General features: G+C 55.9%; 1 protein-coding gene across 1 annotated transcript; it reads left to right on the top strand.

Annotated features, from left to right (window-relative positions):
- The first annotated feature begins 1,284 nt into the window (after positions 1 to 1,284).
- WDR4 (WDR4 tRNA N7-guanosine methyltransferase non-catalytic subunit) lies at positions 1,285 to 25,336 on the top strand. The gene is made up of 11 exons (XM_082626023.1): positions 1,285 to 1,404; positions 3,012 to 3,077; positions 4,296 to 4,439; positions 11,166 to 11,322; positions 11,899 to 12,011; positions 14,378 to 14,438; positions 20,078 to 20,176; positions 21,603 to 21,667; positions 22,423 to 22,606; positions 23,302 to 23,371; positions 24,248 to 25,336. The coding sequence occupies exons 1-11, from the start codon at positions 1,316 to 1,318 to the stop codon at positions 24,442 to 24,444; spliced, it is 1,245 nt and encodes a 414-aa protein (XP_082482149.1). The 5' UTR covers positions 1,285 to 1,315; the 3' UTR covers positions 24,445 to 25,336.
- The last annotated feature ends 1,138 nt before the right edge of the window (positions 25,337 to 26,474 follow it).

Raw genomic sequence — 26,474 nt, 5'->3', positions numbered from 1 at the left:
TCTTATGCAAATATAGCTGATATTTTAAGACTGCCAATTAGTTGTTCCATTTATTTACTTAGCAAATATTGAGCACTGACTTCATGCCAGGTTTTGTGGTGCAAGCTGGGGCATCGATCGGTGACTTGCCAATTTAGTAGGCATCAGTCCCTGCCTTCATGGCACTTGTAGTCTGGAGACAGACATTAAACAAGTTATCACGGTGCTGTGGATGCAAATAATGGAAAGTCAGGAGAGGCTTCCCTGATTAAGTGATGACTTCACTGTGATGAAACTGGGTGACTGGAATTAACTAGGGACATAGACAGGGTGTGGGGAGAACATTTCAGGCGGAAAGAATAGCACGCGCTAAGGTCCTGTGGTTAGTAGGACCATTGTTCCAGTGAAAGGAAGGGTAGTCACGGCTAGAGCACTGAGACTGAAGCGGGCCTGGTAGGGAAGGAGGCTGCAGAGTCGTTAGGAGGCAGACCACGCTTGGTCTCATAGTGGAAGATTAGGATTTGGTTTCTGTACTGAGAACAGTGAGAAGCCACTTGTTGATTTTAAGCAGGGAATTGGAACTGTGTTCTGAAAAGGTCTCTCTGGCTTTAGTGCGGAAACTGCATGGGGGGGGGGTGGCGGGGAGACAAGGGCGGATGTGACACCAGTGAGCAGCGGGACTCCTGTGGGCTGTGTCGTGGCGGAGGCCACGGAGATGGAGAGAAGGGGCGTCCAGGAGGATTTATGAGATTAGATGAACAGTGTGGAATATGGGGGCGGAGAGTCCCGAGAAATCACCCCGCATAACTGGTGCCTGGTGACCTACTCCATGAGCATAAGAACACAGGAAAAGAGCCCTATCTTGGGTTGAAAAATAGCAGTTCAGAGGCTTTGCGTTTCGGGCGCGTCTGGCTTATCCTCCCTCAGCTCTGAGCCCACCTCAGACACCGCGTCCTCGACCTGGAGGCAAACTCAGACCTTCTCACTTTTTGAAGGACCAAGTAGGTACCAGGCCGGCCAAGTCGCCCAGCCACAGCGTGAGAAAGATCCAGAACTGGCCCTATGCAGTCTGGAGGAAGAGACGAACAGTAAACAAGCAAGTGTATTCCAACCGGACAAACGCGATCAGCAACCGACCCCAAGCCACCAGAGGCGCGAAGGCCGGCTTGCGAGTTGAAGGGATAATGCACCTTCTGCGCATGCCCGGGGCTGGCGCGTTCGCAGGGCCAGCCCGGATGACGTCTCCTCGCGGCGTCTACGTCTGACGTCACTTTTCGGCGCTGGCAGGAAGAGGCGCTAGGCGGCGCACGTGGGTGGCTGCGCGGCGGGCGGGCACATGGCGGGTTCTGCAGGGTTGTCGCTGTGCGGGCATGAGCTGGTGGTGCGGGGCGGCAGCCGGTTGCTGGCCACCTCCACTTCGAGCAGGTGAGGGGTCTGGGCCTGGAGCAGGATCCAAGGCTGCGGTCGCGCGTCGGGGCCTTGAGACCCCGGCTCTCCCGCACAGCCGGGGTTGCACCCACCTTGGGGTGACCCCGGGGAGCCCCGCTACTATCTGTGAGCTCTCCGTTGCCACCTGGGCCCGGCCGCGTGCCTGCGCCGCAGAATGTCCGCTCTCCGCGTCTTTCTCCCAAGACCCGCCCAGGGGTCCCCTAGCCGCCTGCCCAGGGCCCCGCGCCCTCCGCGGTGGGTCTGCGGCGCTCTTTGAGGGTTCGGCGCGGGACACTTCTGGGCTCTGCGGGGTCCGGGGTACGCTGGTCAGACCCTCTCTGGAGAGAGGGGTGGAAGGCAGCCCTTGGAGAGAGGGCTTTACTCCCGGGGACCAAGTTCGGCGCACTCCCTCTCTCCCCTCCCTCTTCCTGCGTAGGTGCCTGTTTCCTCCTCCCAGCCCACATCCCTCGACCCCGCCCTACCTGCCCTTCGGGGCTGGAGGGTTTTATCTGACACCTCCTCGCTCAGGGGGTACTCCAGAGCCACTGCGCGCACCTCCCTAGTGGCCCATTACAAGGTCCTGCTTTTGCTTTCCCTAATTTCACGCCCCTTCCTTATCGTTCCCGGGATTCTTAAATCAGTAAATGTTTGTTGATCGAACAGTCTTGACCCAGGGGCCTCTTGGATATTAGTAGTGGTCAGTTTCGGCCCCTGTTTTCTTTCCCAGGGTAGTTTTGATTCTTCCTTACTTGAAACAATGTGTCTCTCAAATGTAAAGATACTCTCTGTGTTCTTTGTTCAGTGTTTGGTTTCAGAGATCCAATAAGATGTTACGTTTAGATTTCACAGATTTATTCACAAACCTGTTGTCTGTCCCAGGTTATTTTGTTTTAGAGCCTCGGGGTATCTAACATGCCACAGTGAGAGATGGCTAAATTAGACTCCATCTGGTTGCTTCATTCCATGCCTTTTGAGGAAATCTAGTGGCTGGCTGGCACAGTTTCTGGCTTGGAGGACTTTCTCTTCCTGCACTGCAGTGTTCCATGTGAAAAGAGTTTGGCTGCAGTCACTTTAAAGGCTAAACATTTGCACGATGTTTTCTCTGTGCCAGGCACTGGAGGGGGAGCTCAGGGTCTGATAGGGAAGGTGGGTGGCTTCTATACTGGTAAATGCTTGGCAGCCGTGGGAGCTTTTCTGGGGCAGATGAGACATTTTTCTAAACAAGTAATGGCGGTTTTAAACTTGGGTGCAAAAAACGCTCTGAAAACTCAATAACATCAGAATATAACTTCTTACATAGCCGTCTTGCACTGATGTTCTTGTTATCAAAGAACAGTATATTACTTCCTGTTGAGTGTTTGTCCTCATTTATTTTACTTAACTGACTTTTATGGACAGACCATATCAGTTATGTATGGCAAATATAAATAGGTTAAGCAAATAAAGCTCCTTAACTGTTCCCTGAAATATCTTACGGAGACAGTTTCTTGTGGATAAGACCCTTAGTGAGTATGCAAATATTTTTTTGATGCAGGTTAAAAAAAATGAGCATTATAATTAACGAAGTGCTTCCTTTAAAATGTTTTTGTTATTTTTTTCTTTAGTGATGATGACAGCCTCTTCATATATGATTGCAGTGCTGCAGAAAAGGAGACACAAGAGCATAAAGGGTGAGATGGTAGGGGAGCCTCTTCAGGGCTGATGCATGGTTTGAATAATGGGACCGTTTAGTCTAAGGAATAAGCTGTTGTCTTATTTGCTTAATTTTTCATTTCTGTTACCCGGCTGTGTGGATAAACCACGGACCACCTCAGGAGAGAAATGTGGAACTACCTTTCAAATTCAGCATTAAGAATATTAGCACTTTAAAAAATACTTTAAATTCGTTTTTGTCAGTAATTAACTATTTTATTGGCACTTTGAAATAACAGGACAATTTTAAATGCATTGAAAGCAGGTATATGAAATTAACTTTAGCTAATTGAAAGATAAAAGTAGAGTATGGTTTTTAAAAAAATTTTTATTGTAGTTGATTTACAATGTTGTGTTAGTTTCAGGTGTACAGCAAAGTGAATCTGCTGTACATCTATATATATATATCCACTCTTTTTTTTTTTTTTTTTTGCGGTACGCGGGCCTCTCACTGTTGTGGCCTCTCCCGTTGCGGAGCACAGGCTCCGGACGCGCAGGCTCAGCAGCCATTGCTCACAGGCCCAGCCGCTCCGCGGCATATGGGATCTTCCCGGACCGGGGCACGAACCCGCGTCCCCTGCATTGGCAGGCAGACTCTCAACCACTGTGCCACCAGGGAAGCCCTATATCCACTCTTTTTTAGATTCTTTTCCCATATAGGTCATTACAGAGTATTGAGTAGAGTTCCCTGTGCTATACAGTAGGTCCTTATTAAGTTACCTATTTTATATCTAGTGGTGTGTATACATCAATCCCAATCTCAATTTATCCCTCTCCACCTTTCCCCCCCGGTAACCATAGGTTTGTTTTCAGAGTATGGTCATTCTGTATGGTGGTTTTCTTTAGAAGAATCGGGCTTGGGGCCCACTTTATTTTTCTTAATATGATTTGATCCCTGCCTCTAGTTGTAGATCAGTTCATGTCCTTGAGGGAGTGGGCCTCTGAGGGTCTTTGCAGCTCAGCCCTTGGGATTCTGGTGTGTATGCCGAGAGACTTTTCTGTTTAATGAGCTTTACTCCTTAAACATTAGAGTGGTCTTTAACCTCTCCATGTCCCCTTAATATGTTTTATATTCTGGTTACATGAACCTCATCACATTTTCTACGTCCGGTCGCATTATAAACGCACAGGGCTGGCCTGGAGGGCGTAGCCTCACTTGCTGAGGAAAGGCCTGACCTGTCCCCTCTCTTTCTCAGGGAGGACGGACAGCCCGTGGATAAGGGGAGTGACACGATTCTGGCGTCCACCTTCTCTACGTCTGGCAGCTATTTTGCTTTAACTGATGACAGTAAGCGTCTGATTCTTTTCCGTACAAAACCATGGCAATGTCTGAGTGTCAGGTATGAAATGCTAACATTGAATCGTTACGATGTTGAACGCACGGCTTACACTTGCATGCCAATAACAATAGTGACCGTAGCAATAGTGTAAGAAGCTAACACAGGGCACCAGTTCTGTGACAGGAGCTGTTTCGAGTGCTGTACTTGTGTTAACTGATTTAATTCTCATAACAGGCCCACGAGTGGGGCGGGGCGGGGCAGTGTGCTCACCCACACCGCTGCTCAGGAGACTTTGAAGCAGTTCCAGTTACTCAGCTCAGCTGGGCCCTGTCCTGGTCACTGGCTACAGAGTCTGTGCCCCTGGCCACTGTGCTGTCGTGCTTCTGACGTGCTTCCCAAACAGTGTTCCTCCAGTCTTGTGGTGGCAGAAATAGAGAATGCCAGCATGCCCCCTGGGAGTGTGTCGGGGGCTTCGTGTAAGTTAAGGCACCTGGGCCACGGTTTTTTTTTTTTTTGCGGTACGTGGGCCTCTCACTGTTGTGGCCTCTCCCGTTGCGGAGCACAGGCTCCGGATGCGCAGGCTCAGTGGCCATGGCTCACGGGCCCAGCCGCTCCGCGGCATGTGGGATCTTCCCGGACCGGGGCACGAACCCGTGTCCCCTGCATTGGCAGGCGGACTCTCAACCACTGCGCCACCAGGGAAGCCCTGGGCCACGATTTTAACTTGGTGAGTTTTTAAGTCGGTGCACTTACTTGAGTATCTCAAGGGCTGGGGGCTCAGCACTGATGGGAGATGATGTCAGTAACTCAGCAAGAACATAGCTGTCACAGGGCCTGGGTGTTTCCTCTTACCCAGCAAAGTCCTGTGCATGCTCTTCCGACTTTTTATTCTTCTCCTGCATCTCTCTCCATCATTTCCTCAAAGGGAGGGGGCACTGCGGTTTTCTGAGCGCGCTCGCTTCCCGAGAGCTTCCTTGTCTTTGGAGAGGAGGTGGGTGATGCTGACAGTCGGCTGCGGGCAGATGTAAATTTCCTTTGGCTTTGATACTCTCTTAACTTGCACCTTCTCTCTTTCCTTAGGAGGGTGCAGGCTGGCTTTATTCTGATTGTTCTCTGACACTGGTGGAAGCACCCACATGGAACAGAGCCAGCCCTTCCCCTCCGCCTCGCCTCCCTGCGGCTGCAGGGTTTAACTGGCCTTTCATAATCAGAGATAAACCCGTGCAGTTATAACGTTCTAACTACTGAAGGGCCAAGGTCAAGGAGTTTCCTGTTGTAGCCGACTCACACCTGTACTGGGACAGCTACTCTTCTAAGATTTTTATCTCATCTTATTTGCTAAGAGAAGGATAAAAAGCCAGATTCCAGGTGGCATCAAAAGCAAGGAGTACCCACTCTGCCCTCGATTTCAGTCAGGTTAAAAATAAAGTCCAGTAACATTACTTCGTTTTTACCTTATACCTGTTTTTGTGTATTAGATGGGCAATGGATGCTCATGTTTTAAAAGCTTAAAACAGAAAATTTAAAGGATGTACAGGGAATCTCCCTGCACCCGTGCCTTCCAGCTACCGCCCACAGTCAGAGTTTCCAGCCCCAAAATGACGTTTAAATGTGTGTTGCCGTGTAGCCACAGGATAATTGATGATGAACTGCTCCTTCCTGCCGAGGTGAATTCACATCACCCTTAACCGGACAGGCCTGTGAGGCAGCATCTTCCTGCCAACATAGCCGGAACGTTGGCGGGTCACTTAGAGCACAGACGATGTCATGTATTTTCGGGGTTCAGGGTTGAACATCGCCGGGAACGTTGGGGTTTCTGACCCTGAGCTCCCCCACAGGGATCCTTGCAGGTAGCCTTGGTTTTGCTTCCACAACCTGTAGGGAGCGGGGAGGGCGGGCCCGCGACAGTGATGGCAGGTGATGGTAGCTGATGAGGCAGCCAGGGCTGCCATAATGAACGCCACAGCTTAAACAGCAGGTATTTAGTCCTCACAGTTCTGGGGGCTGAGGTCCAAGATCAAGGTGTCAGCAGGATTGGTTTCTCCTGGGCGTGGCTTGTAGATGGCTGCCCTCTTGCTGTCTCTTCACATGGTCATCCCTCTGTGGGCTGTTTTCCTCTCGTAAGGATGCCCGTCACAGGATGCCCGTCACACTGGATTGGGGTCCACCTGAACAGCCAGACTGCACCTGAATCACCTCTCTAAAGGCCGTCTTTCCAAATACAGCCACATTGTGAGGTCTGGGGCGGGGGTTTAGATTCCAACATGAATTTGGTGGGGGAGACACAGTTCAGCCCATAACAGTAGTTAATCTCCGTTCTTGACCCTGACTGCTGACTTTTGTCTGTGGAGTCTCCATACCTTACATCAGATTCTCAAAAAGGGAGCTTTGCCCCAAAAGATGAAAATCAAACCATCTAAAGGGATCTGGCAGTAATTCTTTTGCTAAAGTAAAGGCTGTCTGGCCTGCTTCTGGTACGCCCACCGGGGTACCTTGAGGACCTGCAGACTGATTCTGTCTGCAGCGCGATGTATTAGAGCTCTGATTGCCCTCCAAGGACATCCGTAAATCTGTGTCTGACCCCCAGGTTGACGAGGGGACCTGGGCAATGATCAGAGGACCCAGGGGATCAGGCCTGGGTCAGAGGAGACTTGGGGTCTTTAGGACTCCAGGGCGTGTTGGAGGTACGCCCGATGGAGCCGCTGGCAGAGATGTCTACGCCGGTCAGTGCTTTGTGAAGAGTAGCAACTGCATGCAGTCCCGTCGTTTTCTTGACCTTCCCTCTTCATGGACATTTCTTACCTGCATTTCACTTGTTCTGCTCTTTCAAAAAGTGCTTCAGTGAATTATCATATACAGACGTAATTTTTCTCATTTTTCTGTAAAAGTTGCCTAAACTGAATTGCCAAGTCTGAAGATGTGTATTTGTAAATGATGTCAATGATCACAAATTGCCTTCCCAAGGGGTTTTCCCTTTACCCCCCAGAGCGCAGGAGCAGCACCACCCAGCCCAGCACTGAGTAGCGTCTAACCTTGGACCTGGGGCCGCGTGAGAGAAGAGTGGGACCTTGCGTGCTTGCCGCGTTAGGAGTGCGGAGAGCAGCCGTACCCTGAAGAACTGCTTGTATCTTGCGAGCTGTCTTTTCACGCCCTTTGCTTTCCCACGGGGTGGTGGTTCCTTTTCCCTTTGATTCTCTGTTGGGGAACTTGGGTTTTTCCCATTTGTGTTAAACGAGTCCATCTGCTGCGGCTGCCCTGACACCCGGCCAACCCAATATAGTGTCGCGTGCTGAGCGAGACACTACGGGTGAGCCTCGGCCGACCGGCTCCCCCAGGCCGCCGTCCAGAGCTGCCATGGGCGTGCTTGTGTGCAGACCTGCCCCTGTGGGGTCTGTGGGAGGGCAGCTGAGGGCAGGTTCGTAGGCGTCCTGTCTGGTCCTTGAAGCAGTGTGGTTTCCTACCACAGCAATTTTTTCCATTCTCCCCCTTGAGTTTTTTTGGTTCATGTAAAAATTTGGGAACCTCAGAGAGGGCCAAAGTGGGAACAAAAACCCATCACCCTGAATCTCATCATCCAGAGATCCCTAGCGAGAGACATCGCGTGGCCCTCCAACTCGGCGTTTGCCTCCCCGGCACCTGCCTTTCCCCTGCGACGGTTTCTTCGCGGGATCTGTTTCTGCCCCTGGAGACCTGTTCTGTCCTCCTAGAGATCACCTCCTCCCAGGCCGTGAGGCCACGGGCCCGACCTCTCTCTGGATGAGGGTGATTCTTCACCGAGGGGGTGTGCCCACTGTCAGGGCTCTTGACCCCTGGGTCCCTCGCAGTCACACTGACCACTTCTTTGAAGCGTGGGTGCGGCCGCAGGGCCTGCTGGTGGTGGGGAGAGTTGGCGGCCAGCTTGCTCTTGCTCTGGACTTGCTAGAAGGCAGACATGCGGGTGAACTGCCACTTCTGTGTGCGTTCCGCGGGTGGGTAGGGATTTCACTTTGGACGTGGGCACGGGGGTGTCCACGCAGCCTGCCGCACTCCTGGGTCCTGGTTCCGGAGCTCCTACCCTTCTGCCGGGGTGGCACGGCAAGCGCCCAGGGCTCCTGGGGGGCTCTGGCTGTTCTAGAAGGGTCCTGGCTCGTGCAGGGTCTGAGGAGGGGGCAGGGGGTCTGCGTGGCGTCGGGCTTCTTAGTGAGAGAGTTTAGGTGAGGCCTCCTCGGGCGCGGGGCAGGGCGGGTGTTCAGACGCCTGGTCCCCGTGACCGTGCCTGGGTCCCCCTACCCCGAGGCCTGTGGGTGTGGACTGAACGGAAGGGGCCATGTTGTTTTGTCTCTGGAAGGTCGTGTGTCGGGGCTTCTTTCCACGTGAGACCCAATAACACCCGGGGCTGTAGACCTTAGCGGTCTCGGTGCCGGGCGTTTTCCCTTTAGTCGTTCTCTCTTGGCTTTTAAGTTGACATCAACAGAATAACTTTGTGTAGGAAATGCTTGCGTTAGGTGGTGTGGAAGGCATGATGTGATTGGATGAAATTAAGGAACCAGATTACAACTGCAGGACCTCCCTCGTGTTGCAGCCTTTGGATAATGGGGCCAAGGGGCTGGGCCGGGGCGAGCTCAGGGCAGGGGTCGTGTGTCTCCCGTTGCCTTTTCCTGTGCGTTTACCCTGAGCTCAGCGCCTTTCCTCTCCGATTACGCTTTTGCAGGAGAGCAGGGTGAGTTGAAGTCTCCGGGGCGACGACATGCAGTGGGCGGTCCCCCCCATGCTGGTCTAGTGGACGTCACCCTGGAGGGGGTGCAGCAGCTCTTCACCTTTGGGGCACAGACTCCTTTGGGATCTGATGGGCCCCCTCAGAACAGCACCCACCCTCGGTACATCTGACATCCAGTTCATCCACATTTGACCGGCCGGGGCCCCGAGCGGCTGTGGAACCTGCCCACGGCTCAGAGCTCGCTCTAGCGGCCCCTCCCTCTGTCCCTGGCAGGGAGGAGGGGGCCACACCCACCCTGGGGGGGGCCTGGGCCCTGAACCCAGTGACTCTGTGGAGCGAGGGAAAGCACTGAGGCCTCAGACCCCGGGGAGGCCGAAGGTTGGTGCCCCCGGGGCTCGTTCTGCTGGGGCGGCATGGCCAGCCACCGACGGTCCTGTCTGCCACCTGTGTCCTGATGCCCACGGGTCCCAATTCCTACACCCGTCCTGCACAGCTGAGCCACGTCCTGGAATTGTTGCCAGGACGGGTTTAGCCTGAGAAGCTGGAAGCCCCCAGCTGGCAGAGAACAAAGGGGCGAGATGCGGAGTGGGAATGGGGGGGCTGCAGTGGGGAGGGGGCCGGCTCTGGAGGGCTCACTTCCTCCTGGGGTGGGCGAGCTTGTTGGGATGCAAGCCTGTTGCTTCCCGAGGACTGTCCTAGGCCAGTGCCCCCTAGGAGGTCGTGCCCCCTAGGAGGTCGTGCCTCCCCCTCCGCCCCCCCCAGGCCGCGGCCGCGCTTCGCGCACATGCTCAGTGGGCCCGTTAGGCTGCGCAGCTGGGTTGCTGGTGCCGCACAGGCCGTTTGTTTAAATGCCGGGCGCACCGCGAGTTCTGATCAGCCTCGCCCTGGGGTCTGATTCCCTTTCCTTGTTGCTGTTTCCCCACGTTCATGGCATCACGCCTCCTTGCCGGGCTGCACCGGACCGAGGAGTGGGGGCCGTCCAGCAGCTGCCGAGCCCCGTGGCGGCGCTTGGAACCCAGCAGGGCCCCCCGCCCGCTCCTCTGTCCTCTCGCCCCTCCCTCCAGAGAGGCGGGCAGGGCTCTGATGGGCCCCGCGTGGGGGGCGTAATGTTCAGTTTCCGTTTCAGGCTGACGTCTGGAGTCCCGGCTGCTGTGAGCTGGGTGTCGTCTGCACGGACGTTAGCTCTTTACGGGGACGGTGGGTCCCCTTCCAGCCCTCGGGTGACGGCAAAGCTGAGACCCGCCCTTCTGTGAAGAGGCCACGCGTGCAGATAAACGGAAGGCGTTTGTGTGTAAAGCAGCGTTAGGGCTTGTCTCTAGCGTAGAATGGAAAACACGGGTACCCTGTCGCGGAGAGCCTGTTTTGCTTCCTGGAAGACGTCCCAGTAGAAACAAAATGAAAAATGGTAGCAGGAGGCACCGGCATGACCCCGACCGGGGTAAGCGGGCGGCGGTGGCGCCTGTGTCACCACTTGTGGTTTTGCTCCTCGTGGCTGACGTCGTTACTGAACCAGCTCGCAGACGTGACAGGTCTTGTGGCCCTGGATCAAGGACTTGGATTTGTGATGTGCCCCCAGCTCTCGGCGTCGCGGCCCTCCCGTGTGCGCACGCACACCCGCAGCGCGTGCAGGATCCCGGTCCGGGCGGCAGAGCCGGCGGTGGGTGGGCGGCGCGGAGGGCGGGGTCCTGGATGGGAAGCCGCAGGGGCAGGAGGGCCCTCCGCAGCTGTGGTCGCGGCCCGGAGCGCGTTGGCGTTTAGGAAGCCGGCTGCTGTGGTGCCCCCGACGCCCGGGGAGGCCGGGGAGCCCCGCCCCCAGCACTCTATCACGACAGCCTTCAAACACACTGTCAAGCTGAGCGGGTCTCACGTTGGCCACGTAGATACCCACCACCCAGATTCTGCCATTAGCACATTTTTAAAAGAAAAAGTATCGCGAAAGTAAGTTTTGTCCGAGGCATTGGCTCTGTTTCCATCCTTTATGTTTTTGGCACCGTCTTCGGTAACTGCCACGTGGTGGGAGCCTTGCGGGTCAGCGGGCTGCCCTGGCGCCGACCCGTATAGGCCGACCGTGGGCGTCTCTGGCCTTGTAGGACTGTGGTGAGGAGGTGCACAGCCCTGACCTTCACGGCCTCTGAGGAGAAAGTTCTGGTAGCAGACAAGTCTGGGGACGTTTATTCCTTTTCGGTGCTGGAGCCGCACGGGAGCGGCGAGCTTGAACTGGGACACCTGTCGATGCTGCTGGATGTGGTACGTGGGCGACGTGCTTCGTTGGCTGCGGTCCGGCTCAGGGGGCGAGGAGGGGGCGGCCTGTGTGCCAGGTGGGCGGCTTGGGGCTCTGCTGTGGGCAGGGCCCCGATCTCAGAGGTGAAGCTGGCAGCAGGCTGGAGGAGGACGGTCAAGTCGGGGGCAGCTGGGTGGTCTAGACGTGGGGGAGGCCCAGGTCGGGGAGACGAGGGGGAGGGGTGTGGAAAGAGCAGGCGTCCTCCGAGCCCCCGAGCCACGAGCTGCCCCCCACAGAGGCCCCGAGAGGCCCACGAGGGCCGGGCTGCGGCTCGGGGCGGCGGGGCGGGGGTGGGGGCCCTGCAGGGGCACACAGGAACCGGGGGGTTGTGAAGGACAGATCACCAGGACTCAGTGACGGGCTGGACATGGGGACACGTGAAAGGAAGGCGACCAGGTGCTGGAGACGGGAGTGGGCGCGGCCGGGCTGGGGCGGGAGCAGGTGTGGGGCAGCTGTGGCCCTCGGGGGACACCTGAGCTGAGGCCTGGGGTGGCCGGGGGAGCCGGCCATGCTGACCCGCCCCTTCTAACCCTCGTGCACAGGCCGTGAGTCCCGACGACCGCTATGTCCTCACCGCCGACCGGGACGAGAAAATCCGGGTGAGCTGGGCCGCGGCTCCACACAACATCGAGTCCTTCTGCCTTGGGCACACCGAGTGAGTGTCCCCCGTCCCCGTCCCTGCACCGAGTGAGTGTCCCCCGTCCCTGCACTGAGTGTCCCCCGTCCCGTCGCCCCACCTAGTGAGTGTCCCCTATCCCCCGACCGAGTGAGTGTTCCCCCTCCCTATCCCCCGACCGAGTGAGTGACCCCCGTCCCCGCACCGTGTCCCCTGTCCCTGTCGCCCCAACTAGTGAGTGTCCTCCGTCCCCACCCCCCCACCGAGTGAGTCCCTCACCCTCCACAGAGGGAGGCTCAGATTTGAAATGCAGGCGGACCCTTCAGCTGGGGAAGCTTGTGGCGAAGCGAGAGATGCCTGCTGGGGGGAGGGGACCAGCCTGGATGGCCTGGCCTGCATCGGTTTGCTTCCTCGTGAGGCCCTGGTCTAGCTCAGCCCTGGTCCCAGGGCTTCAGAGCCTTCAGAACCTCCTTCCCTGTTCAGAATCCATTTCCCAGAGGTTTTCTTGGTGGCACCGAGGTCTCCATCCCCAGTTCGTGGTCACCGCAGGCCAGCATAGATGCCCGTCAGCGCCTGGCAGTAGTCAGCGGTCAGGGGTGGTGTCGGGGGACGAGGAACATGCTTCAGTCATTTAAATCGTCCAGGCGGGCGTTGTTGCTCTGTGATCTGTCTTCTGGCAAGTGAGCGCTCGTTTAGTAAGTGAAGTTTGACATTATGTGAGGGTGGCGTTTCTGAAGAATGTCGCTCTTCTGAGGTAAAAGGCCGATTACAGTGTGCAGGAAGGAAAAGCACTTAGTTTAACTGGCTGAAGTGTTTTAAACTACGTTATTTGAGGCAGGGGAGGAATTGGACGGATTTAATTCAGTTCTGAGATTGCTCCTGTTTCCTGGTTTTTGAATGGAATGTACACGTTGACCTTAAAGGTCGATGGTTGCTGGGTCTGTATGTCATGATAGCGTTGCTTTAGCTTTTATTCAGTTGTCTAGTAATCCTGCGAGCAGAGTTCCTGTGACCTGCCAGCCCCCCGCCCCGTTGCCGTCTCTCAGGGGCCTTTGCTGCTCGCCACCCCACTGGGCACACTGTGCCTCGGGGCCTTTGCATATGCCATTTTCTCCACCGGGCAAGCTCTTGCCCATGCTGCTCAGCGCCCTCCTTCACTCAGCTTTCTGCCCGATGCCACCTGCCCTCTCAGGAAGCACCCCTCTCCCCGGCCCCTCCTTGCTGGGCTTCTCAGCCTGTGCTGGCCAGTTCAGAGCCATGAGCCACCAGGTCTCAAGTGAGATGTGCCAGTAGTTAGTGTAAAACACCTGATTCCAGAGACGGTGTGAAAAAACAACGTAAAAATAGCTCATTATTAATTTGTTATATGGATTGCAGGTTGAGATGATAACATTTGGGTATATTGAGTTAAGTCAAAACATAGTATTAACATTAGTCTCGCCTGAGTCTGTTTACCTTTTTAGCGTGGTCACCAGGAAATGTAAAATGCCCTGGTGACTCACATCATGGCTGGGGCCGTGTTTCTGTTGGATGGGCCGTTCTGAGCCTCCCCTGACACCCTGGGTCTCCTATGGCCCGTCTCCCGCCGAGTCCTAGACTTGCGGGGGGTCTTTGTCAGGGTTGCTCACTGCTGTCTGCAGCCCTCAGCACAGCGCCTGGCACGCAGTAGGTGCTCAGTGGACATTTCGGCGAATAAATGATCAGTCATTGCTCCTTAAGAGTCTTGGTGAAGGCCCTGGAGACTGGGGTTTCCACTCCTTTCCTGTAGAGACATCGAGGTGGCGCGTACCCGCTGTCGTGGACGTGCCATTGCAGGGGACACAGGCTGCATTCATCCTGCAACATGTCCTTGTTCCTTTTTGAGGGCCTTCGGGGAAGGCTGTCCTGGGGAGGGAGGGTGGCTGCAGCCAGGACGGGGCCCAGGCCGAGGTGGAGCTCCAGACGGCTGGGATGGGAACCGGTGGAGGCGAGGGAGCCACGGAGGCCCCCCTCCCAGGGGTCCCCAGGCGCCCGTGAGCTAGTGATCGCGTTAGAGATGCTGGCGCACGCCTGCAGCCCCAAGGCTGCTTTCTGTGGGGAGCTGGGTTGCTCGGGTGAGGCCAATGGGTGTGACTCGGGCTGTGGTCAGTGGTGCTGCTCCCCTAACACCTGGCCCTGCTCGCAGGTCGCCCTGGTGTCACAGACCCCGTTGAGGTGCGTGCTTGGGCAGCTCCCGAGCAGGGCAGACCCCCTGGGGCCTTCCTGGCAGGCGCGGCCGCGGAGTGCCTCTGGGCCCGAGTGACAGGGCGTGCTCCCCACGCAGTCACGCTACTCCTCTCGGCTTCTGTTGGGGTCAGGGTCTGAGGTGACACGGCGGGGCAGAGTCACAGCAGCCTGGCTCACCCTCTGCTCCTCTCCACCTGTAGGTTTGTGAGTCGCATCTTCGTGGTGCCCGACCACCCCGAGCTGCTCTTGTCCTCCTCCGGGGTAAGTGCTTCGCCCCCCACGGGCGCCCCGGCTTCCCTTGGGGGGGATGCAGCCTGGAGCCTCGCTCAGGGGAGGACCTGTCAGCGAGCAGCCTGTCTTCGGTTCCCAGCGTGGTCGGGAGGTCAGCGCGTGCCTTTCCTGGGTGGCCGTCCACTAGGTGGTGCTCGTGGTCCGTGGGGTAGAGCCGGCCGGCTCGCTCCCTGCTCCAGGGCTGTGCGTGTGAGTGCGTGTGCAGGCGCTGAGCCAGAACCGGTGTGCAAGGGACTCCGGTCTGAGGGGTCCTTACAGCACCATGACCTCGTCAAAACGGCTGGTAGACGGCCCTTTCCGAATCCCAGAGGGACCTGGTTCCCTCCCGCCCTGCCGCTCTCAGCCCTTCTCCCTGACCCGCCCCTGTGTGAGTGCGTGGAGAGGGGCCAGGCACTTGGCCTTGGTGGAAGTTTGATCAGTAAGTACAGCAGCTCTGTCTGTCCCAGGAGCCGGAAGCCTGAACAGCTGAGTGATTGGTGGCCCCTTTCTCTAGGGAATACTCCTTAGAAGGATCATCAGGCAGTACTTCTGCTGAAGTGCAGGCTTTGCGTTTCTAATTGGCTCTGATTCTTCTTTTCTTTTCAGAAGCTCTGCCCACAGCCCTTTATCTTTGTCTTTCCAACCTTGAGCTTTTTATGCAACTCGGGCCTGGGGTGGGCTGGGGGCCTCGTGGACTCCTGACAGGCAGGCCTTCCAGGCGGTGGCCACGTCCCATTTCCTTCATCACGTGTGGTTTCTCACAGGTTTTTACTTTTCCCTTCTCTTGTCCTGTTCTTGAAAGTGACTTGTGAAAGTAAAGAGAAGAAAATAAACGTGCTGGAGTTCCCAGAGATAGCCAGTTTCTGTGAATTTTGCTGTAAGCCTCTTTTACAATAAAACAAAATACTCAGCCGCACAGGAAAGCGTAGTGGCCACCTTTGGTCTTACCACTGAGCTTTGTCAAGTCCAGCGTTTCGCTTCTCCTTCTTACAGAAGTGCAGTAGGGCTGGCGCTGGCCATCCTGGGTGACCCATCCCATCGCCATCCTACCTCCTCACGGGCCACCCGGCCCGGGCGTGGTGTGCCGCGTGCCCTGCACGCTGTGAAGTGCAGATTGTCTGTTTGTTTAAAGAGTCAGATGCTGCTGTAAGGCTTAGAGTGGAAACTAGCACCCCACCCCCCGTGGCCTCCAAGGCAGGCCCTGGGAGCCTTCACTGTGTCCTCTTGATGCCCGTGTTTCAAGCACGAGCAGTTTCCCTGTGTCAGGTGCTGCCATCTGCATGGGAATCAGCAGTGTCCTGCCTGCACCCCCTCCCTCTTTGCTGGTGGGCTCCTTGTCTCCTGAAGGTGCCCGCCGACCTTGTTTGGGGCGCACATCACGGGGCAGCTTTCTGAAGGTGCAGGGAGGGTGGTTAGGAGCCTGCCTTTCGGGAGGTGCCCATCGCCCGCCCCCAGCACTCGGTTATCAGGCAGGTGTACGATGCTCAGTCAGATGTTTCCCTGCAGATTGTCAAGCGGTTGCTCCAGGCTCTTCTCTGGTTTTTAGTTCGCTTGGTTTACTGCCCGCTTTTTCTTTTGAGATGTCTGAGGCCACCGAGTCTGGGTCCTCTATGTGGGGTCTGATCGCCTTCTCTCTGGCCGTTTTTTGGGGGCCTTCTCACCCCGTGCTCTGAAGAATGGTGGAGCAGGGCGGGGGTGTCACGGGGGCCCTGAAATTAGCTGCACAGTCAGTGGCTCTTTCCATTCTGAGTCTTCAGGGCCACAGACCTGGGGGTTTTCTCAGGCTCCCTCCCTCTGGAGCTGTCCCCGCCTCACTCTTCTGGGATCTGTGCAGTTGGATGTTGGACCCGCTGACGCTTGATTCTTTCCTTTCATATTTTTTCTCTCATGTTCCTGCTCCCTCTTCTGCTTTGGGGGAGATTTTCTCAACTTTATTTTCCAGCCTTCTGTGGGAATGTTAATTTCTGCTGTGATTTCTACTTTTCAAGGCTCTTTCTCGTCCTTGGAATGTTCTTTCTTCATAGCCCCCGTTCTTGCATCCTGAATGCAGACTTAGGATCACCTTGAGGTGGTGTGACGTGTGGTTTTTTTTTTAAGGATTTTTCTGTGTGTGTTTCCTTTCCTCCCTGTGTGTCGCACACCTTTCCAGCTGGAGGTTTTCCTCGATGTCTGGTGGTCCGTCTGTCCACTTATGGCACTGGGGCTGGGTTTGCGAGCCCAGGTGTCAGACTCGGGCACCCAGCTGCATCCTTGTGGGAGCCCTCCTGGGTCAGTCAGTCCTTTTCTCATGGGGGTGGAGTTCGGTTTCCTGTCTTCACCCTTTGTGGGGAGGGGCCCTGTGTCTCTTCTCTACATGTGTCCCAGCGTCCCCGAGACCAAGGCCTCTTGTTCCCATCATCTGTCCCCAGCAGCTGGGTTCTGTCTGCATCTACCTGTGATTGGCTTTGTCCTGTAGGGCTCTGCTCTAAAACACCCCTTGTTGCCTGGGGGGACTAGGGGCGAGTGGGGACACCTGTAGACGTGCGTTCGTCTCCCTGTTTATCAGCCATATTCACGGCAAGACATTCATACTCACATCCCAGCACCCGGAGATTCCTGCCTTAACCATTCGGGGGAAGTTAATTTTCCTCTTTCTCTCTGGGTCATTTAAATCATGCAGAGGTTCTTCTCATCAGACTTCGTATTTGCTCCGCAGGTGGACGTGGCCTGTGCATGTCTAGTTTTAGTCAAGGGATCCCACTCACAGGAGGGGTTTTTCTGAGGCGGGTGCCGGTGTGGACCCTGCTCCGTTTCACTCATTGTCTGGTCCTTCTCCTTAGACGTGTGGTTCTATTTCCTGGCGTCTTAATGAGCGTTGTAACAAATGTTTCTTAATATAACCCTCTCCTTTCTGTATTATGGAGGTAATGTTGGTTTATAACGTGTAAGTTTCACGTGGACAACATTGCATTTTGACTTCTTCATACATTACAGTGCGCTCACCACCAAAAGTTTAGTCTCCACGCGTCACAATACAGTACAGTTGACCCGCTTCACTCATCTTGCCCTCCCCCCACCCCTTCCCCTCTGGTAACCACTACTCTGTTCTTTGTATCTGCATGTTTGTTTTTGTTTTGTTTGTTTACTTTTTATATTCCACGTATGAGTGAAATCATATGGTATTTATCTTTCTCCATCTGACTTATTTCACTGAGCGTAATACCCTCCAGGTCCATCCATGTTGCTGCAAATGGCGAGATTTCATTCTTTGTTATGGCTCAGTAATGTATTGTGTGTGTGTGTGTGTGTGTGTACCACATTTTTCTGTTGATGGGCACTTCGGTTGCTTCCAGATCTTGGCTATTGAAAATAATGTGGCAGTGAACAGAAGGGTGTGTATATCTTTTCAAATTAGTGTTTTTTGTTTTCTTCTCAGGCGTGGAATTGCTGGATCATATGGTAGCTCTATTTTTAATTTTTTTTTTTTTTTGCAGTACATGGGCCTCTCACTGTTGTGGCCTCTCCCGTGGCGGAGCACAGGCTCTGGACGCGCAGGCTCAGTAGCCATGGCTCACGGGCCCAGCCGCTTTGCGGCATGTGGGATCTTCCCGGACCGGGGCACGAACCCGTGTCCCCTGCATCGGCAGGTGGACTCTCAACCACTGTGCCACCAGGGAAGCCCTATTTTTAATTTTTTGAGGAACCTCCATACTGTTCTCCACAGTGGCTGCACCAGTTTACATTCCCACCGACAGTGGACGGGGGTTCCCTTTTCTCTACATCCTCGCCAACATTTGTCATTTGTTGTCTTTTTGGTAGTAGCCATTCTGGCAGATGTGAGGTGATATCTCATTGTGGGTTTGATTTGCATTTCCCTGGTGATTAGTGATGTTGAGCACCTTTTCATGTGCGTGTTGGCCATCTGTATGTCTTTAGAAAAATGTCTATTCATAGTCTCTGCACATTTTTTTTTTTCTCTGCCCATTTTTAAAGGTTTTTTGTTGTCGAGTTGTAGGAGTTCCTTCTCTGTTTTGGTTATTAACCACTTACCAGATATATGATTTGGAAATATCTTCTCCCATTCGGTTGGTTGTCCTTTTGTTGATCATTTCTCTTGCTGTGTAGAAGCTTTTTAGATTGAAATAGTTCCATTTGTTTATTTTTGTTTTTATTTCCTTTGCCTGAGGAGATATATTCAGAAAGATATTGCTAAGACCAGCGTCAAACAGCATACTGCCTGTGTTTTCTTCTAGGAGTCTTATGGTTTCAGGTCTCACATGTAAGTCTTTAATCCATTTTAAGTTCATTTTTGTGTATGGTTTGAGATTGTGGTCCAGTTTTATTTTTTTGCATATGGCTGTTCAGTTTACCCCACACCATTTATTGAAGAGACTGTCCTTTCTCTGTTGTATGTTCTTTACTCCTTTGTTGTAAATTGTCCATATGTGCATGGGTTTATTTCTGGGCTCTCAATTCTGTTCCATTGATCTGTGTGTGTGTTTTTCTGCCAATACTATGCCATTTTGATTGTTGTAGTTTTGCAGTATAGTTTGAAATCAGGGAGCGTGATACATTCTAGCTTTGTTATTCTTTCTCAAGATTGCTTTGGCTATTCTGGGTCTTCTGCGGTTTCATATAAATTTTAGGATTTTTTTGTCTTATGTTTGAAACATGTTGTTGGGATTTTGATAGTGATTGGACTGAGTCTTCAATTGTTTTAGTTAATAATGTACATTTTAACAATGTTAATTCTTCTAATCCATGAGCAGGAATATCTTTCCATTTGTGTTTTCAGTTTCTTTCTACAATGTCTTATACTTTTCTGAGTACAGGTCTTTCATCTCCTTGGTTAGATTTATTCCTAAATAAATTGTAAGTGGGGTTGCTTTCTTAATTTTTCTTTCTTTTAGTCTGTTGTTAGTGTGTAGAAGCACAACAGATTTTTCTACATTGATTGTGTACCCTGCAACTTTATTCTATTCATTTATTATTTCTAGTAGTCTTTTGGTGGAGTCTTTTCTATATATAAAATCACATCATCTGCAAACAGTAACAGTTTTACTTCTTTTCCAATTTGGATTCCTTTTCTTTTTCTTGACTGATTGCTGTGGCTAGGACTGCCATTACTGTGTTGAATAAAAGTGGCCAAAGTGGGCATCCTTGTCTTGTTCCTGATAAACACTCCTTTTTTTGCATTTTTGTTATTTTTGGAGCACACATCAAGGCCATGCCAGTTGACACTCTCATGGGTAACAAACGGATGTCCTCTTTTCACCCATTCTTAAACAGAGATGTGTGGACAGTTGTCACATGCTCACTAACTCCATGTGTTTCTCCTTGTGCGAATGCATGCTCATTGATGGGTCCGTGTGTGTACGTGCGTGCATGCGTGTGTGTTCACTCCCAGCCCGAGCATAGCAGGTGTTGTCTTTGACCTCCGGCATGTGACAGGGTGTCCTGTGTCCTTGCCCATTTGGCTCTGTGGGGTCACCCATGTTTACTTATTGGTTTGTGCGACTCTTTGCACAGTTGTTACTAAGCAAAGAGCCTTTAGCTGGGAGAGAGGCGCAGTGGCCATCGCTGAGTTATTCCCACTACCCGGTGAAGCCTGGATGCCTCACTGGGTGCTGACCCGTCCTTGGTGTGTGCAGGACCGCACCCTGAGGCTCTGGCAGTACAGAAGCGGCCGTGAGTTGCATTGTTGTCACCTGCCCAGCCTGCAGGAGCCAACGGAGCCCTGGAGCGACAAGGTAACCTCACGTTTGTCTCTGGTTTATAGGGCGTCTCTCCAGTCATGGATCCTGTGGAAAAAATTCGTTTTACGTTGGAAAAGTGTTTTTACTGTCAATGTACACTTCTTCCAGCTTGAGAGGAATCGTGTATTTCAAATTCTGAAGGCACCTAGTCATGTAAATGGGAAAAAATTTATATCTTACCATGTGTGCATTCAAACCACGGATTTACAGAAAGGCCTCTAATCCTGCTTGGAAGTGGAAAAAATAGTGGTGCCTGGCGGGGAGCTGAGCATGCCCAGGATTCCCTACCTCTGTCCCTCGTGGGTCAACCTCATGCCCCCAGGATGGCGCACTGGCCAGTGCATCCCCAGGTCAGGTCACCTGAGCCTTCAGCTGTCAGGGGATCTGCAGGGGAGAAGGTGTGGGCTGCCTTTCAGGCTCTTGGGGTTCTTCGCTGTGATGCTCCCGGGCAGGTGCCCTGTTTGGCTGGGGTCCAGCTGGTCACACGTGGACGGTTCTGGCAGCTTCCAGAAGCCCAGCTGGGCCTGGTGGGGAGGGAGGGTCTGCTCATGCGTTTCCGGGGCCCGCAGAGCTGGCCTGGGGGCTGGGGTCATGATGATCAGGGTGGCAGCCCGCGGCATGGGGCTTTGCCGCGTGTCTAACGAGACCTGGGCCTGAACTGAAGGACTCTCCTTCCTCGTCCTTGGCTTCTCGGTTCTCTTATCCACCCCGAGACCTCTCTGTAGCACGTGGGCAGGTCGGCCTGACGTGGGTCAGAGCCCCAGGGCCCCAGGGCCGCGGCCACCCAGCCCAGTGGCTGCAGGGCCCCCCGGGTCAGTGGCCTCCACCTGCCCTGGCTGCCCCCGTGCGCGCCTCCGCCTCGGGTTTCTGCAGCTACGGTGCCCCCGTTGGAGCTGCGGCAAAGAGAGGCCTGCTCGTTCTGCCTTCTTCCCGTCTGCGCCCTGCTCACCCCTGACGCCCCTGGACGGCGAGGAGAGAGCGTAGAGGGGAGCAGCAGCCGGGTGGCCCCCGAGAGCTGTGCGAGGGCCTGCCGTGTCCCCCGCACCTCTGCTGGCTCCGAGCCCAGGCTGCTTCCTCTGCCGGAGTGCACGGACGCTCACGTGCCCGCTTTCCCTTCCTCCCCATGTGCTCTGGTCTCCCTCCTTTTTGAGTAGTTCCCCTGGCCTTGGAGATGCGGCACAGCTCCGGAGAGAGGGCCAGAGCCCCGGAGCGGCCTGTGCCGTCTGCCCCGTGGGTCGGAGCTCCCTGTGAGCTGTGCCCTCACTGGCGTCCAGAGAGCCCTGCAGTGCCTTCTCTTTGCCTGTCGTGGACCACACGTGGGGACCGTCCGTCCTGCAGCGATGCTCGCAGTTTGAGCAGAGCAGCCCGGCGTCAGGTCCTGACAAGCGGACATCCCTGAAGCCGCTGCTTTTCCTTTCAGAGGTTTGCCGCATCCAGGATCGCTTACTGGCGCCAGGAGGACTGCGTGGCGCTCCTGTGTGACGGGTGAGCCCGCGCGGCCCGTGCGGGAGGGAGCGGCGGGCGTCTCCTGGGTCGGGAGGCTTGGGCGGCGACGTTGGCTTGGCATCTGCCTGCGGTGATCTTCACTTTACGAGCCCTGCTGCTGAGGGCCGGTGGCTTCCTTTCTGTGCGCTGCATCTTAATCCGCCAGAGTGAAGGTAGCGGTGGCCCCCGGCTGGTCTTTTGTGCAGATAGAACCCCAACGAAGGGTCGGCTGTGGTAGAACCCACCTCAGTCAGCCCCGGTTCGGCACGAGAGACCCGTCGGGGGCGGGCGGTGCTGACGAGGTAGGTGTGGGGAGCACGGGCCGCCCAGCTGTTCCCTCCTGAGCCTTGTCTGCACGCCGGGGAGGGCGTTCGGGGGCCTCCCCCATCGTCACTCGTCCTGACAGCAGGCCTGGGGCAGGCGGCTGGGCTCGTGTTGGAAATGACGACGCAGGATTAGAGGGTGGAAGGCCCGTGGGGGCCGCTGAGCGCGGCCCGGGGTCCCGTCCGCTGCCCGGCGGGCAGGGCGGCTGTCTCTGCACGGCTTCGTCTTTGCTGCCTAGTAAGCTGCCCCCGGACTTCGGGACTGAGCGTGCGTTAGCTCACGGTTCCCGGGGTCGGGGGAGCGGGAGTGGCTTGGCTGGGGGCTCCGGGCTCAGGGCGTCCCGAGGCTGCCGCTGAGGTGTTGGCGGGGCTGGCCCGGGGCTGAGCGCCCCCGTGGGCGCTGTCGTGATCGTCCCCTCTCTCCCTGCGAAGGCTGCCCGTGGTCTGCCTCTTCCAGCTGGATGCCCCCCGGCGGCAGCTGGTCTACCAGCAGCAGCTGACTTTCCAGCACAGAGTGTGGGACGCCGCCTTCGAGGAGGCCCGGGGGCTGTGGGTCCTGCAGGACTGCCGGGAGGCCCCCCTCGTGCTCTGCAGGCCTGTGGGCGGCCAGTGGCAGGTGAGATGGGCGGCCCCGCTGTTTCCGTCGACCGCACCCGCGCCAGCGGCTGTGTCCTTGGGGGACAGTGGCCACAGGGCTTGTGGCGTGGGTGCAGGGAGCTGGGTGCCTGGCCGGGTTCTTCAGTGTCACGGTGCCTGCACGGGTGTCTCGGGGGTGAATTGCTGTCATTGGTATGTATTTCCTGTGATTGTTTTGCTGACACGTCTTTTTAGGAGAAAAGCCCACAGTTGGTGAGCCCTGGGTGTGTATGCTTAACATTTGCAGCCTCAGCACAGCCTTACGCTGGGGCAGTGGTCCCGCTGGACAGTGAGGGGACCCCTCCTTACAGGTGGTCTGGGTGAGCCTGTGCGTAAATCAGGGATGTCACCTCCCGCCTGTCCTGTGTCTAAGGTGCCATGGGGAGAAGCAGGTGACACCCGCAGAGCCCGTTGCAAACTTGCACGGCCTTGACGAGTGCTCAGAGCTGCCCGACAGCTCGCTCGGGTGTCTGTATCTGAAAACCAGCAGTGAGCGATGCTGCCAGCCGGTGCCTGCCAGGTTCCAGACGCCTTGGGCGGAGTCCTGCGTGCGAGCCGCGGTCGCTCCCAGGCCTGATGAACCGGGGAGAGCGGCCTTTCCGCCTCCTGTGAGTGCAGGGGTCACCGCTGTCCACTGGCCTCTTTCCAATAAAGGTTTTCTGTTCGTCTTCTCAGTCTCTTCCTGAAAGTGCTGCGTCGAAGAGGGTCTGTGCTCACCTTCGCGAGAACTGGGCCATGTTGGAAGGTGAGGACCCGCCCTGGCCTGCTTTGCAGGGTCACGTTCACCCGTGGGCGCGGGCGGACGCAGGTTCCAGAGCGCGGAACGCAGCGGGAAGCCGTTCTGTGGGTGAGGGTGCGGGGCCTGTGGTGGGTGCAGTGTGTGTCCGCGTCCCCGTCAGGACAGCAGAGCTGCTGTGAGCCGGGGCCTGGTTGGCTGCGGGGCCACGGTGGGCCGCGCCCCGGGTTCCCTTAGCGGAGATTCAGGTGCCGAGAGCCCCTCTGTTTGTATTGGCAGAAGGCAGGCTCTTGGGATGCAGCTTCTGGCTGTGTCTGGGGGTGCTTTTAACTCAGCCCTGGAACTCAGGTGCCTTCACTCGAATAAAGCAATGATTGCTCAGAAGACTTCTTGGGAAGACAAACCAGTGTCCGGATAGAGGTCTGGGTCCTCCAAGCTCTGGGGACACAAACGCAGCTTCGGTGTGTATAGACGCTAGAGCGGCCCGCACGTCCCACTGTTTGGGTCCTGCGGGGTCTGCATCCGGGCCACTCGGTGGTTGGCAGTTTTCAGGTCCCCTCTGGCTGTTGGCTGGAGGACACCCCAGTCCCCAGCGCAGAGGAGTAGGGGCACGGTGCCGACAGGACGCAGCCACAGCCTCTGCACCTGGCCTCCCGGGGACCCCGGGGCCCCGCGTGTCCTGTTAGAAGCGAGTCCTCGGTCTAGCCAGGTGTGGCCACCAGGAGGTGGGCATCCTTGGGGCCATGCCAGAGGAGGCGCCCCGGGTCCACAGAGAGCCGGGTGGTCACTGTCGCAGGAGGGTCCCTCCGGCCCACCACGTCCCCCGCTAGAAGCAGAGCCCCTGCGCTCCTGTGGCACGCTGGCACCCATTCTTGTTCCGCACAGGCTCTGCTGGCACGGATGGTGGCTTCAGCAGCCTCTACAAGGCCACCTGCGACAACATGACCACTTACCTGAAGAAGAAGGAGGAACGTCTGCAGCAGCAGCTGGAGAAGAAGCGACGCAGGGGGCCGCCGTGCGGGTCCAACGGGCAGACCAAGAAGATGAAGGCGGGGCGCGCACCACGGAGCTGCTCGTCCTAGCTCGGCTCGGGATGCTCGCCGCCTCGGGGCGGTGGGACACTGTGCTCACCCCTCCTGCCCGCAGCGCCCTGACGAAGGCAAAGGGGGGACCTCATTCCCGACTCGGGCTGGGGGGCGGCGAGGTCCATCCCGACTCATCGGACACCTGGGGCCGTGCTGGGTAGCTGGACGCAGGACCCTGGGCTCTAGAACATTCCGTTGCTGAGCAGAGCCCTCTGTCTGGAGGGAGGCCATGCAGCGTGTTAGCCGCTATGCCTGAGCAGCAAGTGCCTCCAAGCCCCTTCCCTTCACACTGGAGGGCACGTCACCCTGCAGCTGTGGCGCTGTCCTTTCCTGCTCGTCCACGCGGCTTCCTCCAGGGGAGCCTGGAAGCGACGGACGTCTTTCCAGCGGTGCAGTGCACACGTGCGCTTTTCTCCAGTCCCCTCGCCCTTCTGGATGGTCCACTACGCTGTCCAGCAGGCGGCTGCGCGCCTTGGGGTCTGTAAACCTGAGGGGAGTTAAGTCCTCGGTTCCCTGGGCAGCGCTGGCTCCGGTGCTCAGGCCCCTCGGGGTGCGGAGAGCTCATGCCGGTGCTGGTGGAGACGGGAGCTTCTCCGCGACGCGTGAGGACAGAGAAGCCCAGCTGCACACTTAACTCCGCAGAGAAGTGACGGGTGACGTTGTGTATGTTTGATTTCGGTTTGAACTTTGTTCACGTGCTGCAGAGCAGGAGGGTCGGCTGAATTCTAATTACTGATCAATAAAGATGAGCTTTTTTGCAGCTTCTAGAAATTTTAGCAGCAACACGTGGAGCTAATCTCAAAATATATTGAGCAGAACCATCTTTGATGAGTGTGCTGTTTCCGACGGAAACATTTGCTTTTTGATTTGGAGAAAAGCATTTCTTTGGTGTGGGTTTCACAGGGTACTTGGACACACATCATGTTGTGTCTCAAAAGCTGGAAGGCTTCAAACTTTTCCTAAGTGCCTTATTCTACTTTAAACATTGATCTGAAAACAATGCTGTTTGTGGACCGCCCGGGGTAACTTCCCACAAGGGACATCAGGACCTCCCCAGACTGGGGGCTGTCTCGGGCAGAGGAGAGCAGAGGGGGTGTGCCTGGGTTGGAATGGGGTCCCCAGGGCAGAGTGGGGTGCCCTGGCCATGGTCCTGGAGTGGGAGCCTGACCTCGTGAGCACTGCACTGGGCACAGGGAGGGTTTTCGTTAATAGTCTGCTCTGAATTCTTGGTTTTAGGAGCAATTTAGGTTTGTTCTTGTTGGTGTCTTGGTCTAAGATAGGGGTCAGCAAACGGGCTCGCAGGCCACATGCTGCCCGTTGACCAGTTTTCTGTGGTCTGTGAGCTAAGCATAGTTTTTACATTTTTAAAGGGTTGAAAAAAGTCAAAAGAGATATGTGAGCGTCCATAAATAAAATTTTACTGGGACACGCCCACGCCTGCTCGATTGGGGGTGGTCGGCGTCGGCTTTGGGGCTGCAGCAGCAGAGTGGGGTGGTTGCCGCGGAGACCAGATGGCCTGCTCAGTCTACAGCCTTGATCTTCTGGCCCTCTGCAGAGCCTTGCCCGTCCCTACTGCACTCTGTCTCAAGTCTGTGCAGTGTTTTAAATGAGCTGGTTAATTTCACTGCGTTCCACGTGGTCCCTGAGGGCAGGTAGGGGAGCCCCCGCCTCTGGAACCCCGGTGTCCCAGCTCCGGGCAGCAGGGGCGGCGCTGAGGGGTGTGTGAGGCTGGCCTCTTGCACCTGATTGGGAGGCTCAGACTTAGGATAGCGGTAGTGTCAGGCAGCCTATCCGGGAGAGCAGGGCACAAGTGAGAGGGGCCACGAAATCTCCCGCGTTTCCGGGGATCGCTTTAAAGTTACTTGCGTTCTTATCGAAGCTACACACGCACGTGTCAGAGACCAGAGTATACTGATGGCCTGACTGTGATCTGGTCTGCTGCTTCTCCCACACAGCCCCGCCCCACTTGGGTGATCCATGCCTCCGTCCCGGGGCTTCGGCCGCTGGGGGCCCGGCAGCAGGTGTGG

The sequence above is a fragment of the Mesoplodon mirus genome (genome assembly GCF_964341445.2).
Source record: "Mesoplodon mirus genome assembly, chromosome: 6".
In the NCBI taxonomy this organism is placed as follows: domain Eukaryota; kingdom Metazoa; phylum Chordata; class Mammalia; order Artiodactyla; family Ziphiidae; genus Mesoplodon; species Mesoplodon mirus.
Note: the sequence above shows the minus strand (reverse complement) of the source record. Positions and strands in the feature narration are given on the sequence as shown.